This window comes from Leptosomus discolor, chromosome 1 (assembly GCF_034619465.1).
Source record: "Leptosomus discolor isolate bLepDis1 chromosome 1, bLepDis1.hap2, whole genome shotgun sequence".
In the NCBI taxonomy this organism is placed as follows: Eukaryota; Metazoa; Chordata; class Aves; order Leptosomiformes; family Leptosomidae; genus Leptosomus; species Leptosomus discolor.
In genome coordinates, this window is record NC_141391.1 from 145,322,394 (window position 1) to 145,344,343 (window position 21,950).

Below are 21,950 nucleotides of genomic sequence, written 5' to 3' on the forward strand. Positions count from 1 at the left end.
TGACAATGGATACAGTAGCCCTGTTGAATACAGGACTCCTTGAACTTGAAGGATCCTGTTGAGCCTGCTGATTGGACTTACTGAAAGGCTGACATACAGGGTGATGGATGGGTGATGACATAATACCTGCTCGCCTTCCTGTCAAGCTTTTTGAAAACTCTCTGCTCTGTGTTGATAGCATTAACAAAGAGGGCTGAAACCCTCACACAAGAATTTCTGCTGGCAAAGAACCTCAGTATGACAAAATTAGGAAGAGGGTAGGGAAAAGGGTAATAAGAAGGGGAAATACAGTTGTTAGGATAATATGTTAACTTTTGTGTTGTGAGACTGTAACAGTCCATTGTCTGCAAGATACTCCCTGGTCCCCACATTGTATAATAATTATTCCAAACTGATGTCTGCTCACACTGCAAGAAGAGAACAAAAAAATTCCACTGATCATCTTTCCTAGTGTTTTACAGGCCAGTGAGGAATAGAGTGGGCTACAGATTACAGGACGTATATATTAGCAGTCTGCTGAACTTGCAGGGGAAAGTGTATGTGAATGCAATGTCTGTGGGTAATATAGTCTCTGCTAGTCACTGAGAATGCTAAAGTATTTTTCCAGTAAAATGAAAACGGGAAGGTTTCAACTCTTAAAAAGTGATTTGGTTTATGATTTTAGTACTGCACCTTTGGACTTGTTTCCAGTGCGTCTCTCCTGTTTGGGGAGCCCAGCTTGTGCCAGGTCCTGTTTTTCCCAGTTTCAATCATTACAACTTACTCACTCTAGTCTGACCTATGGACTGTCAGTGTCTCCACCAAGCACGGGGTCAGAGTCTGTTTTACCAACCCTTCTCTTTTCTTCTCCTCCCTGCCCTTCTCTCCTCCAGTTTCTTCTTGACTTTCTGGTTCAAGTTTAACCATTAGGAGAAGAAAAAAAATGTTATTGAAGTAAAATTCTCTACTGCAAGAGAAACTTAAATCCCATGTGTTAAACCAGCTCCTCCTTAATGCCTTTAGTAAAGTCAGCTCCAGTGTTTTATTTCTCAAAGACAGCAGGATCTGCGGGTTTGAGATTCTTAATATCGCCCTCCTCCCCGAGGGGAGGGCAGGGACAGAATTCATTTCAGCTCAGCAGATCACAGCAGTTTCTTAAGAGTTAACTCTGCTCTTCCCCATCCATCAGGCAGCCAGCGAGGCATCAGGAAGGAATGATGGATGTAAAATTATTACAGTGCTGCCACCCGATATACTTACTGCCATTTGTAACTAACGCTGGAACTGACACACTTTTTTCATTATTAAACATCCACATTAAGTCAACATTGGTCACTGTCATTTCATGTTTGGCACTCTGTTAAGGGGAAGAGGGGGAGATGGGGGTGGGAGTGGGGAGGATGGTGGGAGGAGGGGTGGGTGGGAATGGGAGGAAAGCCATTCTGAACCTGGTGTTCCATAAGCATGAGTAATAAATAGGCTCCTGCTTACAATGCTGGAATAAATATTGTTACAAATAGCTCTTTAGTTACAGCCCAGCAGACAAGTACATGTCAGAGCCTTTTTAAAGGACACACTCCAAGCAATAAAAGGGAGAACTTGTATCACAGGTTAAGAAACACTTCAGCACAGGAGGTACATGCATTCAGATGTACTCATCTCAGAGCATGCTACGAGTGTGACTGCATCCATACATCCCTGAAATGCTTGCGTTGCTGTGTGTACTTACACAACTGTCCCAGCCACCTGCACCTTTAGCAGTAGGTACCAGCATTCGGAAACCAGTACCTGTGTTTGTACCAGTGTACACAGGCCCATGCTCCAATACCTGCTTGTGTGCCCCCTTCTTCCTTTTTTACAGTTACCATAGTACATACACGAATGCCTGAGAGTTTGACTAAAGTCAGAAAATTACTGGCTAGCTCAGTACATGTTTGTGCTGTGTATCTCTGAAAGAGTGCACTGTAGGTTGGTATGCATGCACACACATGCTGGCTCTTTGTGTTTGTGTACATCTCCTTCACAGAGGAACAGGCAGTTTTGGGGCTGAACAAATACACCAGAGTCCACTTGCTGATGTTGCCCATTGTGGTGTTTGCACTAGATGACAATCTGCACTCTAAGCTACATGTATAAAAGGTAACACTGTTTATGTATAGTACATATCAAGCTATAATTAACTGTAGATGACAATTACAAATAAAACTATGCTCCTGGGTTTCCAAGAAACCAGAAAAACATATATACACACTTCTCATTCATACACGGAAATGTTTCCAAGAAAAGTAATGTAAAAATATGTTTTATTGCATTTGCAATTAAAATAGGTTTTAGTAAAATCCATGTTCATCATGATGCTTATAGTTTTTACTGTAATCCTCTGAAAATCAAATCCCTCAAGATGGTCCAAGTTGGATGCCCATAAAGTGACTCACCCAAATCATCCTAGCCATTTTAAAAAATCTTTTCTTATTTATGACTCTTTTTATACAGTTTCTCTCCAATTCCACCAAATTCCTGTCTGACTACTGCCTTACAGCTGGCAGGTCTGGCTGTCCACAGGGATCAACCCCACTGGGAACACGAGCCAGATAACAGGTCATGTATGTGTGAGGAGAAATGCCCCAAGAGCTTTAACAGAGACTCGCAAAGGTTATTTCCAGCCTTGTGCCAGCTCAGCCGGCAGATAAACCCCTACCAAGAGTCTAACATACATGTTCAGAAACTGCACAGAGCCTACCTTCACTGGTAGGCTGCAGCAGCAACCCATGCAACAAAAAACTCAACAGGTTCTCAGAGAATCCTAGGTCTCCATAACTACACTAGCCACTGTGGAACAGTCTCCAAGGGGGGAAAATTTGGGATAGTCCCAGATGAGTGTTTGTTACCTATAAAAACTGAGATCACTCTACAGGAAGGAGAGTCTTTCTTCTGTCTCTAGGAGAGCTCAGACTTGGTTCTGTCCTTTCCTGTCTCCACTTTAAAAAATAAAAAAATAAAATTAAAAAAGAAAAAAAAATAAATCAGTGCTCCCCAATAAAGTTTTGGCATTTATTGTATCAAAACCCCCAAACTCTAGAGCTGCTTTAGAAAAATTTCCAACTGAGCAAACAATTTTTTCTTCCTGCTACCTTGTAAAGGAACTCCTCTGCCTTCCAGGAGCCCACCAGGAGGCATGAATTAGAGAGGAAAATAAACTTCAACTGGGGTTGAGGGTGAGAAGTGAAAACAGAACGGGTAAGGAGAATCCCAACAATAGGAAAGTAACAGAATAAAGTGAATGCAGATGGTTCCACTCCTGTTACTTAATCAAAAGGCTGTGCAGAGTCACTAGAGCCAGCATAAAGTCATGTGTTAGAACAACAGCTGATCTGTATTAAAGAAGATTAACTCGCAATGCCATGGTGGAGGGCCTGGGATTATTTTATGTACTTCCATTGCCGAACAAGCCGTCAGCACAATTACTGCCCTCCGATGTGAATGACTGATCTGTAACCACAGCTAAACAGCATGCTGCTTAGGGGCCTGGGTGCTTCATGAAGATGAATTTCCATACCATCAAAGTGCTTTTAATGGGCTTCCTGATCCAACCACAAGGCCTGCTTTGCAAGTATATAGAACTCAGGATGAAGGCTTCCTGTCCAAAAGGATTTGGTCGGTTGTCACTTGACAATTCCCAGCCAGCACAAGGGAGGAGAGGGGGGAGATAGGTAGAGTTGTCTCTGCTTTGGAGGATTAAAAAAAAAAAAAAAAAAGAAAAAAAAAAAAAAAAGGAAAAAAAGGGTACAGATGCTTTCTGAATGCAACCAACTGCTGTATCCACAGCTGAATTCAATGCGCTTAACAAATAACGGCAATTTAGCTATGCTTGCGAGGAATAGCTTGAGTCACTTTGCATTAGCATCTGGCTGAGTGTTAAAGTCATTTCTACATGGGGAGCAGAGAAAAGAAATTTCTGCTCCGAGCATCCTTTCAAGAATGCTTAAATATTTGAATATAAATTCCTTTGTGCTTGTGATCACTTCTTCTTATATCTGACACTCTGCTTTTCCCTTTTCCCTTCTGGTACTCTTCTATGTGAAATGCCGTAAACACGCTCCATCCCTCTATTTCTCTCTCCCATACCAGTGCTCTTATTCTTCTAAGAGAGATTGTATGTACTGCCAGATACCTATTACACTGACCTCTTTTTTCCTTCCCCTTCTTCTCAAGAAAGTTCATGAAATTGGAGTAATTTCTACATCACTTACATCCAGGATAGGCTGATGAAAAAAGTACAGTAGTGAGAGACTCACATGTACATTTAACATTCATTACCCAGACTGCTGGCTTCTCACAGCTTATTGATCAAACTCCATCTAAAACTAGGGAAAATGGAAAGCTATCCAAATTAGCAATCTGCTCATTCTGGACAATATTGTTTGACTCACAAGCTTCCTAGGACGACTGACTTTCAAGTTTCTGCTAAATAGCTGATCATTTTTATTCACTCTATTTATCTGCCTATCTCAGTGACTCACACAAGGCCCTACAGTGAAAAGCCACTAGAAGTGGTTTCAATAAAATTCAGTTTACATCAAATGCAACAACAGTCATCTTTGTTGCACTGCACGATGATGGCTGTATCACCTCAGAAAATATTGCAGGGGAAAAGAGGAACTGAGGAAAAAGTCCTGCTAAGCATATGATGTTGAGACGCACACAAGTGTTTGGATGTATATCTTAGGTGGCAGAATTGTAAGGACAGCTCGCTATAAATGTGGCAGCAAGGACTGGCAGGTCTATTTATCCTACATAAACCAGGGCAGTGCACGGAAAGACATCAGGTATTTCCAGAGAGAAGCATCAAATTGCCACCTCTTTGACATACACGACAGTTACAGTACATGCAAATCTTACTACAGAATATGCACTTTGTCCGTATTTTGTTACAGCACAGCTTCACAGGCCGGTTCAAAAGCAGAAGGTGGTAAGGCCCGTACATTCTGCTGCCTCTAAGTTTCACTGCAAATGTTTGGTGTAGTTTGTGTTGTCAATTCTCCATTTTTTCAATTTTGTTAAGTCATCTAACGTGACATGACAGTGCTACATTGCAGTGGTCACAAAATATCATATATGACAACCTCACAAGGCTAAATACCCAGAAGCTGAGCCTGAGTATCAGCAAAGCTTATGTTCCTAAAGAAGCTTGAATATTCTCAAATCCAGCTCATCTCACAAACACATGTAAGCATTTCCATAAAGCAAGATTTCCACTTAGACCCAGAGATTTCCAAGACTACCTTCTCATAATACACGTTGACAGGCTGGAACAGAGAATTAGTGGCCTCCAAAGTTCTTGTGAGGGCTTTAACTATCTCTGCCTTCTCCCCACTCTCCCCCAAGGGTCTCCAGGTCTCTTTCTCATGTCATGTTTTGGTTGTGGTTTTCATTTTACTTTTTACTTATTTTGAAAGAAGCAACTATTCTGTTTAAAAATGGGGAAGAAGAAAATAGAGCAAGAAAAAGGAGGGAAAAAAAAAAAAAGAGGAAGAACCTATGTATCTGTAGGGAAAGCCAAACGCAATCTCTGCAAAGGGAGTCTCAGAAACCCACCTTTTCTGTCCTGCAGTTATTGAGACCCAGGCTATTCACAACGGCCACCTTCCCATCCAGCACCTGTTGTTCCCTCCGAAGTTGCTCCTTCATCTGCCTGGCCTCCTGGATTGCCTTGGTAACAGCATCGTGGTCATTTAAATAACCTGACGACGTGATAGAAGAAAGGATATCTTAAAAAAAGAAAGTTACAAGAAAACACTTTAGCTTTCATCCATGAAATGCACCAATAGTTTATCATTCTTAACGAGAAAGAGTTAAAAGGTAATGCCCAGAAACCCGTTTGTAATTCTGTTACTGTTATGATAGAGCCACCTGGATAGAAAGCATGAGAAACCTCAGTGCCAAAATCATCGTCCTGATATTTGATCCCACTAGTTTCAGCGCTGCCCTGACGCTGCAGAGGTTAGCCCTGTGGTTTGTATGCAGCAGAATGTAACCGGATAAGAGTTAGGGGAAGCTTTGATCACGCCAGCAATCCCAAACTCTTAAAAATAGACTATTTCATTCTTCTACTTCTTAAAACTTGTGAATACATTAAAATAAACCACAGGTGGCGGTGGTTTGCTATAGATATGAAATGCATAATGGCTGGGAAGAGAAACCTCATCCACTGCATGCTCCCCACCACCACCTGTCATTCACAAATGTATAAGAAACCACAGCTACACGGACCTACATTCCCACTCCTATTCATGCTGCTAATAGTAGGTCAAATGTCCACTGTTTTGCTGCAAATTCACAGCCTAGGGCTTAGCCTTAGTAGTCACTGAATTATTTCCTTTTAAAATGTTACAAGCATCACCGGCACAGCTAATACTATTTAATTTTAAATGTGACACTTTGTCATTTTTTTCCTTTAGCGTACTGTAGATTATACTTATTATGATCTGCATGTGATTTGTAGGATAGAATACTGATGGGAGACTCCAAGCCCCAGTCTATTTTTCAAACATTAAAGGAGAGGCTAATATCTATCAATCTCCCTCCCCCTCTCCACATCCCCACACACGCGCGCACGCACACACTTCTTTCTGTCTTTTAACTAGGGCATAAAAACGGCATAAAATGAATCTGTAATATGAAATTGCCCAGAAAAGGGACTTCTGTTTGTGACATGAGGCTAAATCTAACCAGATCCATTGGTGAATTGTGACAGATGGAGGGACTGTGAGACAGAAGGCAGGCACTAATCACACACAAAATGACCGGCTTGCCTCAACATGTTCCATGGATTCCAGCAAACTTTACACCCTAATCCATTTTTAGAACAAAAAACATCTGGGCCATAAATCCTCTAATCTGCCAAAACACGCTATTAAATCCCATGATTTGTTGAAAAACACTAAGATTAAAGAAAGGAAATATAAAATGGCTAACTGCCGTGTTAGGAAAGTGTTATTAATACTCTTTCTTTGTCTCAATTATGAATGTTCTGTTCCTAAAGAGCCTTGTCTAATCATGTCAGATTACACATCCTTGTTGTATTGCTAGACTCTTCTATCTGATCCACTGATTGCCAAAAAACGTAGGACATTGTCTTGCTGCTTAAAACATTTCAGGGGAAGGAGCTGATGTCAGATTAGTTCAGTGTTGCGCTGCTGTCAGGATTTTAGTTTGGTTTGGGTTTTTATTGTTGTTTTTTTAGACTGCAGACAGAATGGGACTGGTATTCCTGTCTTCTTTGGCACGCAAAAACTAGAAATAAAAGTTTCTGTGCAGTTTGACTGTTGTTAATTTTACTAACAGTTAGCTTTTGGCTAAATACCCAGGAACCCTGAGAGTTTTATATGAAATAACTTGATCCACATTGCTTTTATCAAATGACTCAGTTCAGCAACTCCCAGCCAATGGAATTCCAGTAATTCCAGCTTTCCCAGCATAAGGAAGGATATAACCTGCACCAGCACAGTGCTACCAGCTGATTTTTTTTTTTTTTAACCTCCATTTTATCAACTTGCTTGGTTTCTTCCCCACTTTGCATCTGTTACTGATCAAGCTTGCATGTAGTCAGAATAAATTAAAAAGGAAGCAAACAAACAAACAAACAGTAGTATTACTGCTGGTTGTAATCTTGATTAGGCTAGGTATAATACTTTCAAGCTGTAATACAGCCGAATTTGCCTAGGAACTGGAATTCATGCCCTTCTCCAGACTATTTGGCTTTTCCTGAATACTGCTATCTTTGAGACAGTTTGGCACATGACAGTGAATAAAAGCAAGCACTCCTTATGTTTTTCAGTAGCTGCCAAGATGCTGGTGTGCAGGGAAATGATTAATATAGAAGCGAGTTGAATGTGAATTATTGTTGTTTAGGGTAGGTGGTGAATTATTGACAGAGAGGGGAACTGCATTACATAAAATGCACTTAGTTACAAGGATTGCCAAACTAGCATAGAGATGTTGCAGATTAATGGCAAAGGGCAGAGAGAAGTTGTTTCTGTTTTTAGTACACGGACATATGCCTGTTCCCGAAAAGAAATGCTTGGATTTAAAGTCATACATGAAGCCACGACATTTGTGACTGCTCAGTCTGTAGCATAATTTATACGCTGTAAGAACAGCTCTAGAAAAGGACTACATATCTGTTTGCCCGAATGCAGCTATACTGTTAATCATAGGAAGCTGTAAGTTTACGTTCTCCAAAGACAACTGAACAATATCTGAGCATTTCTCTATGCCATGGGAACGAAGTAGCCTGAAGAAGTGCTTTCAGAGAACGGTTTTAATTTGAAGTTAGTGGTGGTGAAAAGTGACAGCTCAACTGCATCCCAGCAAGGTAGGCTGTGCACACCTAAGGACAGACAACTTGTGCCTCGCCTTGACAGTTCCAGTCTTTCAAATGGTGGAAACAACTGTTTGACAAATAACTGCATGTTTCCCAGTGACTTTTTGTAGAGAGATTCATCTCTCAAGACAAAAGTGATCCACTTTCTCTACCGTTTTTAGGGATCTTAGTAACTTTGATAAAAATGCTACCAAAATTTTTCGTGGCGTAGCTCCTACTCGAGGGTGACTTGAAATTTCATGCTCACATTTTTAAGATCACCAAATAGTTTCAACAGGTAATGAGTTTTACTGCCTGTAGCTTTGGTTGGATCTGACCTAGCAGTTAGCACAAAAAGACTTGGTAGAGTGTTCACAAGCCTTTCATTCCTCCAGTCCTCCATTAAAGGATAAACCTTTGTTAGAAGTAGGCTATGTTCGTCCAGCTCCTGCACCAGTTAAAGACTGCTTATCTTATACATACAGTATGCACAGTGATACTGCTAAGCAACCTCAAAAAGTCACTTTCTATATTTGTAGCTGAGAGATATACAGCAGTGAACTCTATGTCATTAACAATAACTTAAGTATGTTATCTTTTGCTCCACAGTTTTCCATGGTTTATTAATGGTATAACACATTAATTCTTCTTACAAGAGTGACCTTTAAAGCTCCATTCATCCTCACAGCTTTTATCCAATTACATTATCACTCATTACAGGTACAGCATTTCAAAATCTGCATTTTGTTAAAAGAAGTAAATTGCTGGGGTCTCAAACCTATGAAAAATATCAGGTATGTAGGGAAAGAAGATTGGAGAGGAGAGAACAAGAGATGTCCTGCACTGAGATGCAGGTCAGATGCTTAACTCCACCTCTAAATGTGATGCTCACTCTATTAAGGACAAAAAATGTAATGTGAAAAAACTGAAACTCGATGCATTGTACATGGAGAGCAGAAGGGCCAAGTAAATTAAAGATGACATACATTACTACCTACCACAGTTAAAGAGTGTTGGGTTAATAATAATACATGCATTAATAATTAACAATGTGATATTTACAAAATATTTATATAATTGTAACATGTCATACCAAATAAAGTTATTTTATTTTCTAAAAGGCATAAAATCATATTATCTCTCTGATATACGTAACTCTCATCAATATTAGCAATAATCATGTATGCACAGTGGAAGGGTAATACAGTGGGAACCAGATCTGGTTTGATCGCAACTATGGGTCTTCCTAATGTCTACATAGGTAGAATATGGACTATGAGGGACCCATAGAGGCACAAAAAGATTTTACTACATAGCACCGAGACATCACAGAAACTGCTTCTGATAGGTTTGACCTATGGCTGCTTCTGTTTTTTGTGCCATCCCTGAAAGTGGCCAGCAGGAGATGCTTTAGGAGCAATAAGACACACAGTAGCAAAGGTCCAACTATCTACCTCACTTAATTCCCTAAACAGAGGTTGATTTACATGCTGAAATCTTAATTCAGGTTATATTCAATCACTTCATGGAATAAAAAGTTTCAGTTACAAGGATGAAGAATGGGGTGTGTACACATCTTACTGATACAAACAGACAGCAGTCCCTTTAACATATCAGACTTGTAAAATCACCCCTAAGACTGTTATTATTTAGATCGTCTTTAGGCAAAGAGGTAATTTTGGCCGGAGGAAGAATTCACACTATTTTCTGGAACAATGTTGTAACAGCCAGTCAAGACTTTTTGAAAGATACAACATCAAAATTGGTTTTTTTGAAGGAACCTGGTGACTGTTTGGCTTATTAGAGCAAGGTAAAATAATACTCCAGGCAGCTTTTTAGTGGACTAAAGATTAAATCTGTAGTTTTGCAAAAATGTATTTGCATATGTAGAGTTTTACCTTAAAGGGATTTTTTTTTTTTAAAGTCTATCCATCACTTTTAGATGACACAGTACTATATCATGGGTCTTTAACGCCCACCATTAGACAGGTCGCCGTCTTTAACGTATAGGATTAAACAAACAGCATTTATTAACTTTCACTGATAAAGCAGTATCTGAAATAACACAGGTCTTTGTTTTCTGAGTCTGTAAAAGTTAAGATACTCCTCCTGAAATGGCAAGTCCGTGGGAGTTTCTCCACTGACATCAACAAATGTAGTATTACGGTCAACTCGTGACAGCTCAGAGACCACTGTCTGGCACTGGCTGATAAATGCCCACTTCCCATTAACACCTATTAATCATTATGAGGAGGGACAAATGAAACTGAGCTTACCTATTGTGTTAGCTCTGGCCGAAGGACTAGCTAATGTTGCTGGCACAGAGGACTTTAGTGAACTGGCCCCACTGTTTATTCTCAGAGTTGGCATATGAGGAGAGGTGGGTGATGTGGGAGACTTGCCATCAGATGTCTTGGGTTTGGCTGAAAGGTTCAGAGGCTGGGCCACTTCATCCTACGATGAGCAGAAGAGAAAAGAATGTTATTAACAAACTGCTGTTGGCATAACACTGTTCAAGCAAAGACAGTTGTTTTCAGCTCATATGAACTTCTAAACCCAAAAGGTTCTATGATATATATTAAGATCAAATGTGATATCATCTTGTCATTCCAGTTTGGAACTGAAATGACTGATAAACTGGAAAATTAGCATGACATGATCGGAGAACATCCTCCAATTGCACTTTGTATGTAAGAGTTGTCTCTGAAGAAATTATTCACATCAACAAGATACACGCTTCTATGATGAAAATGAAAAGCAATTTTACAGTTCTGTTTTTTGTTATTTTATTTTAAACTTGATATAAATTATTTAAATAAGAACTGAAGAGCATTTTCACTTAAAATTCAACCACCACCACCCAAATTCGGCAAACGTGTTTGAGTGAATGGGTTCTCAGTTGGCATTTTTGTTGGTCTTTTGTTTTTCTTTTTTAACTTGTGCTTTCCTCTGAACTTCCCAGGCTTAGAATTCCAAGGACAAAAATATCGTAGAAACAAATACTTCTCTTCCACCATGACAAGAGAGCAGGAAGAACTTGCCCTTTCTTTCCACAAAATTTGAATCAATAACCTGGATAATTCTGCATAAGCCCCTGTGTTTTTTCATCTTCTGTGAAGCTGGACTTCAAGATTTCAGTAATTATTATTATGCAAAAATAGAAAAATTGGGTGACATTTTTTGCAGGGTAACTGGAACTATTCTTAAACCTGGCTTGATTACACAGAGTTACAGTGCTATAAAACACATTAAAAACCTAAGTCACGTATTTTTGTTTGACCAAAATAAAATACAATAAGGGAAAAAAAAACCAGGGAAGGGAGAAAAAGCTTTTCAACACGGTGGATACTTTAGAAGTGATTTTAACTGACTTTCAAATCATCAAAACTAATGGACATGGTATTAGATTCAACCATCGCATATTACCCTAGTTCTGTTGGCTTATTGTGACATTGTGACTTAGGAAAGCCAGTCAACCTTTAGCTACTGGCAGTGTTACATCACACAACTGGGTTTCGGCTCTAGGCACTGAAGAAGCTGATTCTGATCTCCCTAAGTTGTAAGTACACTCACTGTTATAGAATTATTCCTGATTTCCAGCAATGCAAAAGTGACTGGAATTAAACTTGCAATGTTTGAGTCTTTTACTGTTACCACTAAGGTATCTGTAACTACTATCATATATATTGATTCTTTTCCACAGAGGAAAAGGGCGGTGTGCTGCAGTAAAGAAGGAATACTATAGCTGCCTATCGCTTGTGGAAGTACAATGTAGATGTACGTTTCCAAACACAGGACAATTCTGCAAAGCATTGTCATATAACTTTTCCATTACCTTAAAGAAGCAAGCTCTGAGCAAAGCACTTTTGTTATATTTTATTATTTCTACACTTTTATAATAGTCATAGTTAAAAATACATTAAAGCTTAGCAGACAAACATATGAGGGACATCATGGACAAAGCTGTCATCCTTAATGTGGTATTTAAGCTGTCTCAGATGCAACTTGTGCATAAAGTAAGGGGAAAAAAAAAAATCAATGCTTAAAATTGCCTTAGAAGCCTATACTCTTTTTTTCCATTATTTTCAGAAGCAATTTAGGCACCTAGAAGGCAGAATTCTGTTGATCTTCTAGGAGATTTAAACCTTGGGGTTAAAAATGTCACCCAGTTCAACTAGTATTTGACATTTTAAAAAGGTATTCGTTACTTTACAGAAATACAAATCCATCTGTATTAGAACAAAATAGATTAACCTACTAGCCAAATGGAAGGGGACTTGCTCTGCTGTTCCACTGATTTAAGTTTAAAAAAAAAAATAAAAATCCCACAACAGTGCAACTATAATGTTGTAAAACCAGTACCGAGACAGCTGCATAAATGTGTAAGTACAAACTAGCCAACGAACCAACGAAACACAGCGACCCTGTGCCAGACAAGGATCCCTGAAGAGCAAAGTCATCTATTTGGAAGACAGTCTCAGAAGCAAAGCAAACTTGCCCACAGACTTGTTTCGGTTTGAGCCAAGAGGGGTTACTTTCCATGTATATTCAATTCTTGACCTCTGTTGTAAGTCTCAACAAAAGGGGCTCATTAGTTTCAGATATGGTAGTAAAAGCTACACTGTGCTCTCTGGCCACTGGAAATCTGAACACGAGCAGCACTTCAGTTCATACAGGGGAGCAACCAGTCCCCAATGGAAATGGCTCTCGCTGCAATGTCAGCTTGGATTCCAACCTGTATTCTCATGCTAAAAGTCTCGTCCTTTTGACACAATCCCTTGGCTATCTTGTCCCTATGAACTTTATTTCCTTCCCTTTTCTCGCTCCTTCTCCCTTTCCTCAGTTCCTCTGTTCCCTTTTTTTACCCTAGTATGAAGGCAAGGTCTTGTGCGAGTCCACTATAGAACAGTGGGTTTGGTCTCATTTAATGCAAGTTAGAAATGGGAGAGGTGTTTTTTTTCCATCGTAGGCATCCAGCAGTGAAGCTGTCTGCGCTGTAACTATTCTTGGTAGTAAGAATGCTCTTCTTCATTCAAGTCAGCACAGCCTTCTCTGGAGCCAAGAAGTATAAGGCCTTGTGGAAATAATAGAAGTCGACAGTTCCAGAGCTGATAAATGTCATTCCAAATTGCCCCTTCATTCACTTTCATTGTGTGTTCAGGCTAATGGCAAATTAATCGGAGGTCACAGAAGCTTGGTTCTTATAAAGGAGGATAAGTAAACAATTTTCAGCTATTACATGTATTTACAAAATTATATTACTTCATTGTTTGGTCTTCGTAACATTTTTACTTCTGTTATTTTGAAAAGCATTCTCAAATCCTCACTGGAAGTCAAATACATTAAAAATTGAGCCAGTTTAGAAATCCTACGTTGGATCATGAGACGATAATAATTTAAGTAATTTCCTTTACCACAGTGGAACTACACTGATGTATTCCATGGGAGTGTAAAAAATATCTGGGAGACAGGTAATAATATACAATTGTGTTAAGTGTGAAGATGACTGTTAGGATCTTCACTCCTATACTGCATGAGCCCTTTTACTGTTTTTCCTATCTGCAGACATAAATTCAAAATTCTCTGCTCTCCTAGTTTAAATCAAGAACTGTGCTGTCTTCATTACTGATTTGTGCCTGTGTAACCACGAGAAGAATTAGGTGTTGGTCTACCTTTATTTTTAACTACAAAATCTCCCACCTAACATTCTGCCATATTATTGATTAGCAGGCTTAACTCTCAGTTATGCCAAGGCTGCGTGTAAGTGTAGCACAACAGCTAGGGCAAACAAGAGTAGTAATTAAGAAAAAAAAAAAAAACCAAACCAGTAATATGTTCACTCCAGGTAGATGGTATCTTCAAACAGCCAGGAGATTGTTTTATACAGTGGGATCACAGAATCTAAAACTACTCCCTACACTTAGCTTTTATTAGAGAAAGCTCAGTACTGATTGGTCCCTGCCTTTTTTTGACATGCAGTTATTGCAAGATGCCATTGATAAGGGTTTTATTTTCAAGTCACTATTTTTTAAAGAGTTAAACAAAGTCAAACATTTATTTATATATCAGCCAAAACGATTAATGCTTAAGACCAGAGGACGTTAAGACCCAAAAGGCTTGTAATAATAAAAACACAGATGTGATGAAAGTAAAATATGATCTTGATTAAAGGTTATGAAATGTTTCCTTTAAAGTAGCGCATTTGTCTCACAAAACAAAACACACACAACCCCAAAAAAATGTGAATAAAGCATAAGCAAAAACACACAATGGAGGGCTAATAAAATGAAGTACTCACAGCAAGAGCAAAGCATTGGTAAAGAGATTCCCATCCCCTGTACCACAGCAGCGTACCACAGCAGTGTCAGAATAGTCACTATTTTAGGGAAAGCTGGTGGTTTGCTTCTCAGGATTGGAAGACTGTCATTAACCAAAACTTCGGAGCTCGGGGAATTTTAAATTCTTGATTTGCTCTAGATATTTTTTCCCAGCTGAGCTCCAGACATAGGAGGGAAGAAAGAAGAACCTTTCATCTACACCAGAATTTGGGGGATAAACAAAATATTCCAGAGCTGTATTTTGTAGCTTCACTCAACCTTGACTTAAATAACTTTGAGCTTTTGTATTTAAGCATCAGACACCAGAAATCTCCAGATACAAGTGCCTGACAAGCAACATTTAAACAGTAATACTGCTGGTAAGTTGAGTGTGCATCACACTGCTTTTACAAGGTTTGTATGGTCCTTTGAAAAGGTAAACTACTAGGTAACCACAAAGTGCTTATTAATACAGGAGGAAAAAATGAAAGAGAGAGAAAACAAAAGGATTTGGTCAGAGTCATACAGTAATGTAGTGGCAGGGTTTCAGACAGACCCAGCAATTCTGATTCGCAGTCACCAATGTTGCAAATAGTTGGCTGAAATGGTGTCTTTTCTAATCTTTCAATCATGCTGTCTCTATTTACATTGCTGTCTTTATCCTAAGATAAAAGGTTAATTTATCTCTATGGAGAATGGATATGGAAAAAGAAGGGAATAAAAATCTGATTTTGAGAATCACGCTAAACCGTTTATTAAAAATGGCACTATTTCAACACCAAGAGCCGAATAAAAGACTGATAGCCCAGATGAATAAACCAGTTTCAGAAAAAGAAAGAAATGGTGGTGGTGGGGAAGAACCCAGACGACTCATCTGGATTTCATAATCTCACTCTTTCCACATATTTTAAAGATTAGTATACTATTAAAATACAGTTACTGAATTATTGTACTGTCATTTAAATGCAAGTGCTGTATCCCACTGTGGCACACACTAAAGGTCCAGGTTGCACGGTTTATTACAAAATCATGAACTACTCTGTGTATCATCTGACTGGCAATACAAATGTGCTTAAATGACCTGGCATAAGCACAGCCTAGCATGCTCTACTAAAGAGGCTTTTCATGACCTCTGGGAACACATTCGCCACATCTTGCTGCCTATTTAAATGACCTTGACAGTACAAATTACAGCCAAATGAGTTAGAAATAAGAAGCCAGAGAGGGGGTTTCTAAAAGAATGCCCCTGCCACCTCACCAGAAACAAAACATCATTCCCCGACCCTGGTTCTGTTTCGTGGAGATCTTTATTTCAACAGAAATGCAAAATATGGAGCACTGACCGGCATGTCTGGGGCAGAAGACAACGATGCTATTGTTGCCCACTGAACAATGCAGCCAGTCAGTGGCTTATCCATTCAGCTCATCCAGAAATGTCTAACCAAAATGTATCAGAAGCTGAGGTGCAACACCATATATGCTAAGAAAATCCTTTGGTATCGCTGTCCCTCAAGACTGCAGTTGCCCACACACTTGCACAAAGATACTGGCAGCTTCCTTCTCATCCCCTCCCCTTCCTCTGAAGCCACTCATGGTGAAATTATCAGTAGTGATAATAAGAAGCCGAGAGGTAAAGGCAGTTGTGAAACATGTTGTATAAATGAATCATGCTGCTGATATTATCCTCACTGATGAAATAATTGTATTAAATTAAGCAGGGATGTTCACATGACAGGATGGGTGAATTAGATAATGCTCATCTGCAGCTGTACCTCCTCCTGCCACATTCTCAAGTTTTGATTAAGAATAATGTGTCCCTTCCTGCAAAGGTGGAAATTTCTCTAACTACATAGAAAAAGAGATGAAGACATAAAAACAGGCATCTTGGTTATGATATGATAATAAACACAACAGCATTATTCTTCAGGTTCAGAGAAGTCAGTTTATCCCACTCTTACCCATGAGTTTCAGCACCAAAAGCAGAAGGTACAACTAGACTCCAGTTAGAAAGGAAAAGGCACCAGAGACAAGGCAGAGGGCAAATATTATGAAAGGACTGTCTTTCTTTCTGATCCTGCAAAGTGTACAGATTTTTCCTTCTGTGATAGCTGCAGAAACATTTCAGCCTGGATTTCTATCTATACCCAGAGCAGATTTTTTTATGGTGTTGTTTTGCTGAGTATCTTTTCCTGGATGTGTTGCTCTCAGAAGGTAGACACTTTCTGGACTCAGTGCATGCTACCCTACCAAAGTCAGTCCTTTCAGACTTTACTGATATCGCCCAAATACTCTTATACATGAGACTCAAAACAAATGGGGAACTGAGCTGCCTTTTATTTGTGACAAATATTCTTTTTGTTCTCTCACCTGCTTCTTTTAGGGGACTACTCAAAGAATAAATTACTCCCAAGTGCTGATTTATACACTGGGAGTGTTCTTGCACAGTCTTTATTCCTTTCCATGGGGAAAAGTCGCATAGGAACACACCAACTTAATCTGTTCTGTAGTACTAGGGACAGATAGTATTTTTCCCCAGTCCTTCTTTACAACACTAGGGGCTCTCAGTGAGGATTTTCTCTGGGGACTTTGTCCTCTCAGAAAGATCCCTAACATCTTCCCCTTTCATTTTTCTTTACAGGAAGCCTAGCTGCCATGAAAGAAGTCTGCAGTTACAAAGACTAATTTGCTGCCCTGGAAACCCCAAGCTTTGATTTTGTTTAGTCCACATGTTGTTACAGTAAAATAAGAGAGTTGCTGCATGGTTTTCCCTTTGAATCTGGCACTGTTGTTTCCTGAAGTTATACACAGGATTCACAAACAGATATAAGAAGAACAAAACAGGAGCATGCAAAATGACCTGTCTAAAACATTGAAGGTCGTAGGAGCTGGATGCCTTCCTCTCCTCCCTGTAACCTTTTTATCAGATATACAGTGCTTATTCTGTAGCATCACTATTCTACAAGCCACAGAATACAGATGCTGAAATAACAGAGGACCAAATATGAAACAAGTCTAGTATCATTTTAGTCTTCCAGCTAGCTCAGACATGGAAGAGTGTTGGGTGTTTCAGCTGCAGGGCAACCTAAAAGTGGTGTCTGTGGAGAGAGCTACCTAAGTCCTCTTCAAAGTCTACATCCAACAATGACCCAGGACAAAGGCCTTAATTTTGTGTAGCAACTGGTCAGACCTCTGCACACAGAACCCTAAAAGCAACTCCGGAAAGGTCTTCAGCAAAGACAAGTCCTGCACTTGGACCTCGCCCTTTGGGGTCTCAAGGAGCACAAGGCAGGCTGTTTGGCCAACAGAGTATGTCAGGGCATGCAGCTTAGCAAAATGAGCAGACTGGTATGTGTTTACCCAAAATTCATTCATTTAGTTTCACAAATCCTCAGAGAAGCATCCTCCAAACCATACTTGCAGCTTCTGGCTGGCTGTGGACTGCCAAAACGCCCACCATCCTTGTGAAGTCTCCTGGTAATCTCCACAGACAAGCAGCACAATGTGTTTGAGGAAAGCGGCTGGTATGAGATTTCTAGGCTATTTTTGCTTGATCATGGGTTTTCAGTCACACTAACCTCTAGGGAAACCTGATGACTTATGGATACTTATCCCAACCCAGATCCAAACTTCAAACATTCATCTTCATCCATACAAAAGTAACTGACTTACTCCTATTGCCATTATTCTGCTATTTGGGCATTTGTTCTTCTGTTACACTGAAACAAGCAAAAGTGAGAGTTGCTCACCACACAGGTGACCCAGTATGTGGATTTTCAGTATAGCAGGAAACAAAACTACAGGGACAAAGAGCTTTTAGCATTTGCTTGCACCTCATAATGAAAAAGCTCCTTCTCATTCTGCATCTCTTAGTGAGTCAAAATTTAACTCAATAGCCTCATTTACAAAAAAAAAAAAATTCAGTGAAGCTTGTTCCGAGCAAATCCTGCCAGGTTTGGCCTGAAATGCGAAGGGTCCATGTTGAGTAAAGACAAAACATGAGCCAGTGCAGACAGACTAGCCACTTGGGATTCTGCAAGTCCATACTTCATGCCAAAACTGGGTCCTGTTGCTAGCTTTTTGCTTCTAATAATTATTGCTCAGCTCTATTTCTCACATCACTGCTGTACCTATTTATTTGGTATAATGCTATTAATGAAGTGCTTCTCTAAGAAGGCTCAAGTCAGCTGCTAAGCAGGAAGAGTGACTTAGGCACAGGTCAGCAGAGATTGACGCAGATACTGCAAATCTTCAGGGGAAGACAACTGATTTTTCATGTTTTTATCCATGCAAATCACCTCACACGAGGCAAAAATCATTAGCGAGGATCACAAAATTGTGGGGGATGGGAGGGGAAAGGATTCTTCCCAGAAAGAATGCTTCTTCCAAACTGCCCCCACTGAAATACATCACAAGTAGTAAAGTGCACGTGAGAAAAAAATTGTTTCTCCAGTGTACCATAGGAATATTAATTAATTGAAGCTCATAATTACTCTGACAGCTTTTGCCTTATTTTACAAATGAGAAGAATAAGGTACAAAGTGGCTAAATGATTTGCCTAATCTCACATAGTGAGTAAACAGCTAACAGCTGAGTCATAAGTAAGAGCAGAGCAAATTGTCACTCTTACTCAGACCAATGTTTTGGGGTCTTTTTGATACTGTACTGAACTTCCTAAAATGTTCAGCTGCTTCAAAAGAAGTTGCAAGAAAAAGTAGACAGTTGTCAGACAATTTGATCTGAAACACATATTCCTGAACTTGTGCTGGGTAGAAACCGAGTGGCTTGTGCCCTGACGGATGACACCTTGTAGCTCGGGTCTTAGTTAGATTATTTGTTTTAAATCCTTGCTACGTAATTCTGTCCCAACAAAACTCAGAAGTCTAAGCATGTGGTGTTGTGTCCTTAACAATGCACTCTCCCAACCATAACAAGGCTGTTTAAAAAATGGAAATACACATTAGACTGGATTTTGTTTGCTGCCTAAATTGAACTTGGAGTCACCACCTTCCAACAAATAATCCCCAGTAAATGTTAAGCAGAATGAACAGCAATGAAAACAACAAAACCTGAAAGGACGGGGAAGGACTTGGAAGGAAATAAAACAAGGACCTGCAAAGCCAAACAGCATCACAAACTGGTACATTTTAAATGAACAACAAGAAAACAGAAGCCACACTGATCAAAGCCTCCCACCTCCTCTCTGTGGTGGATGACACCTTCGCTGGGAGCACACCACCACCTCTAACCCCACACCTGCAAAAGGAATTAATTTCAAAAAGAATACAGACCAAAGCGTACCGTATCAAAACAAATTAGCAACAGACCCCTCCTCCTGCTGTGGTCAGGCAGGAGAAGCAAAGATGCTGAATAGATTCTAAGATTCAGGGGGGGAAAAAAAGGCAAAACAAAACCAAAAAAACCCAGCTGTTGAAAACTTTAGAAGAAATAAGTCAAAAGAGCTTGAAAGAAAAGAGATTTCAAACAGCTTGGACAACTGGCAGTGGGCTAAGAAATTCCTTTTCAAAAACCACCTGTACTTCCTCTGACTTTGGCTATCTCTATGTAGTCTAGGTAGATTTTTCAGTGAGAAGCAGCAATGTATGCAGCACTACAAATAAGTAGTGCAAAGATAATATGCACTGTTTTTATTTATAGAGATATACATCTGTAAGAAAAATGTCAAAATATCTTTTGTAACTGTAGATATGACCTGCTTGACAAATTGTTTTTCCAACTAATAGCTTTTCAAAGGGAAACTATCAACACAAAAGTCATCCATCTTTAATCCTTGCATGCTATTAACAACATCCCAAATCACTAAAATCAAAATGATTTTACAACTCTGTCTTGCTGGATATTTTTTTATTTCACCTCCTTTTAGCAGTAAGATGAAATCTAATCAGCAGTTCCAGAAACTGGAGGGAGTTTAACATACTGTAGGGAACGTTCAAAGCAAGCACATGCTCCATCACTGAGTACTGCACTCACAAAAGAAGATTTTGTTTAATATTTATACCCGATCCATAATCACATACTTGGGGTTGACTACTTGAGAGTACACCTCTTGGGAAGGGTTGTTCCTTTCCCTGTGCCACAGTCATGCCTTTTTTAATGCGGACTCCTTGGGTCCTGCCAAAGAGACTCGGGTTCAGCTCCTGACTTTCCAACAAACTGTCTCTGTGAACTTGAATGAGTCACTCGTTACGTAATCTTCTGCACGTGGTCACTGATATCTTTGCAAAGTTATGATAAAATATTACCAAATAAAAATTTTAAAGTTTTGCACAAGTGCAGATGGCTACAGAAAGTAAGGGGCCACCTCTTTGGTCACAATTCTCTACTTAAAATTGGAGAAAATACCTTTCATCTATGAAAAGGGTTTCTTCTATGCAAACTGGGCATACATCATATATACGTTTCTCTAACTGCATAGGGACACCACCATTTACAACACTTTAAGTTTAATAAGTACTATTGATATTATATAATTATCCTAATGAACATATTAATCAACCATAATAATCATAATTAAAATCAAAATATATTGTAGTTTCTTTTTTTCATTTGCTGTTCTAAGTACTGAACGCAGATTACAAGCAGAACAGTGCTAAAGAAGTATTCAGCGCCCCTTGGTGAATAGACTTCAGATCCTATTCCTGATTCACACCAGCAAAAACGAAATCACCATCAGGACCGGTATTGGGGCCAAATTGCTGGCAGGCACAATGAACCACTAATTGCTGGATTCATTAGTAAGACTCATAGTTTGTCCCCATGAGATGCTGAACACTTTCAGCTCCTTTTAAAACCTAGCATCTTAGAAATTAAAATTAACAAGTGCAAACTAGTATTTCTGTTATACTGTAGAAACTCAGCATGAATTTGAAGTCAGATCACAAGAATGCCAAAAATCTATTATGTAAAATTAGGCAGATTTTTATCTACCATTTTCCTGTTAATTCTGTAGAACACGCATGCATCCATACACAATAGATATTCCATGCTGTTCCTCAAGCCTAAACAATTGGTTAAAATAGTTTTTGTAAAGCTGAAAGAAGACAACTGCCTTTACAAATACCTTTAAAATAGCCCCAGCATCACACTGTTAAGATTGGCCTATTCTTTTCAGACATAAAACAAATGTCTATTTAAGAACACATCCAAATGCATTTCCATCACTCAGCCAGAACACATTCACCTCCCAGAAGCTAAGTCTGTAAGAGAGGGAAAGAGAGAGGGGGAGAGAGAGGAGACCTTTAGTCCACCTACTGGCTTCACTAACGGCAATGAAT

At 39.4% G+C, this 21,950-nt stretch overlaps 1 protein-coding gene across 6 annotated transcripts in view; it reads right to left on the bottom strand.

Moving 5' to 3' along the window:
• The window catches only part of SOX5 (SRY-box transcription factor 5), a 291,555-nt gene that overhangs the window by 20,668 nt on the left and 248,937 nt on the right, over positions 1 to 21,950 (bottom strand). For 4 of the 6 annotated variants that reach the window (XM_086466682.1, XM_086466688.1, XM_086466669.1 and 1 more), the window contains 2 exons: positions 10,618 to 10,795; positions 5,575 to 5,720 (listed from right to left, as the gene is read on the bottom strand). The exons of 1 other annotated variant lie outside the window; for it this stretch is intronic. In XM_086466682.1, the coding sequence (XP_086322808.1) occupies positions 5,575 to 5,720; positions 10,618 to 10,795 (324 nt within the window). Of the gene's footprint in view, positions 1 to 5,574; positions 5,748 to 10,617; positions 10,796 to 21,950 lie in introns of all 6 variants that reach the window. One more of the 6 variants, XM_086466654.1, reaches the window with a different exon arrangement.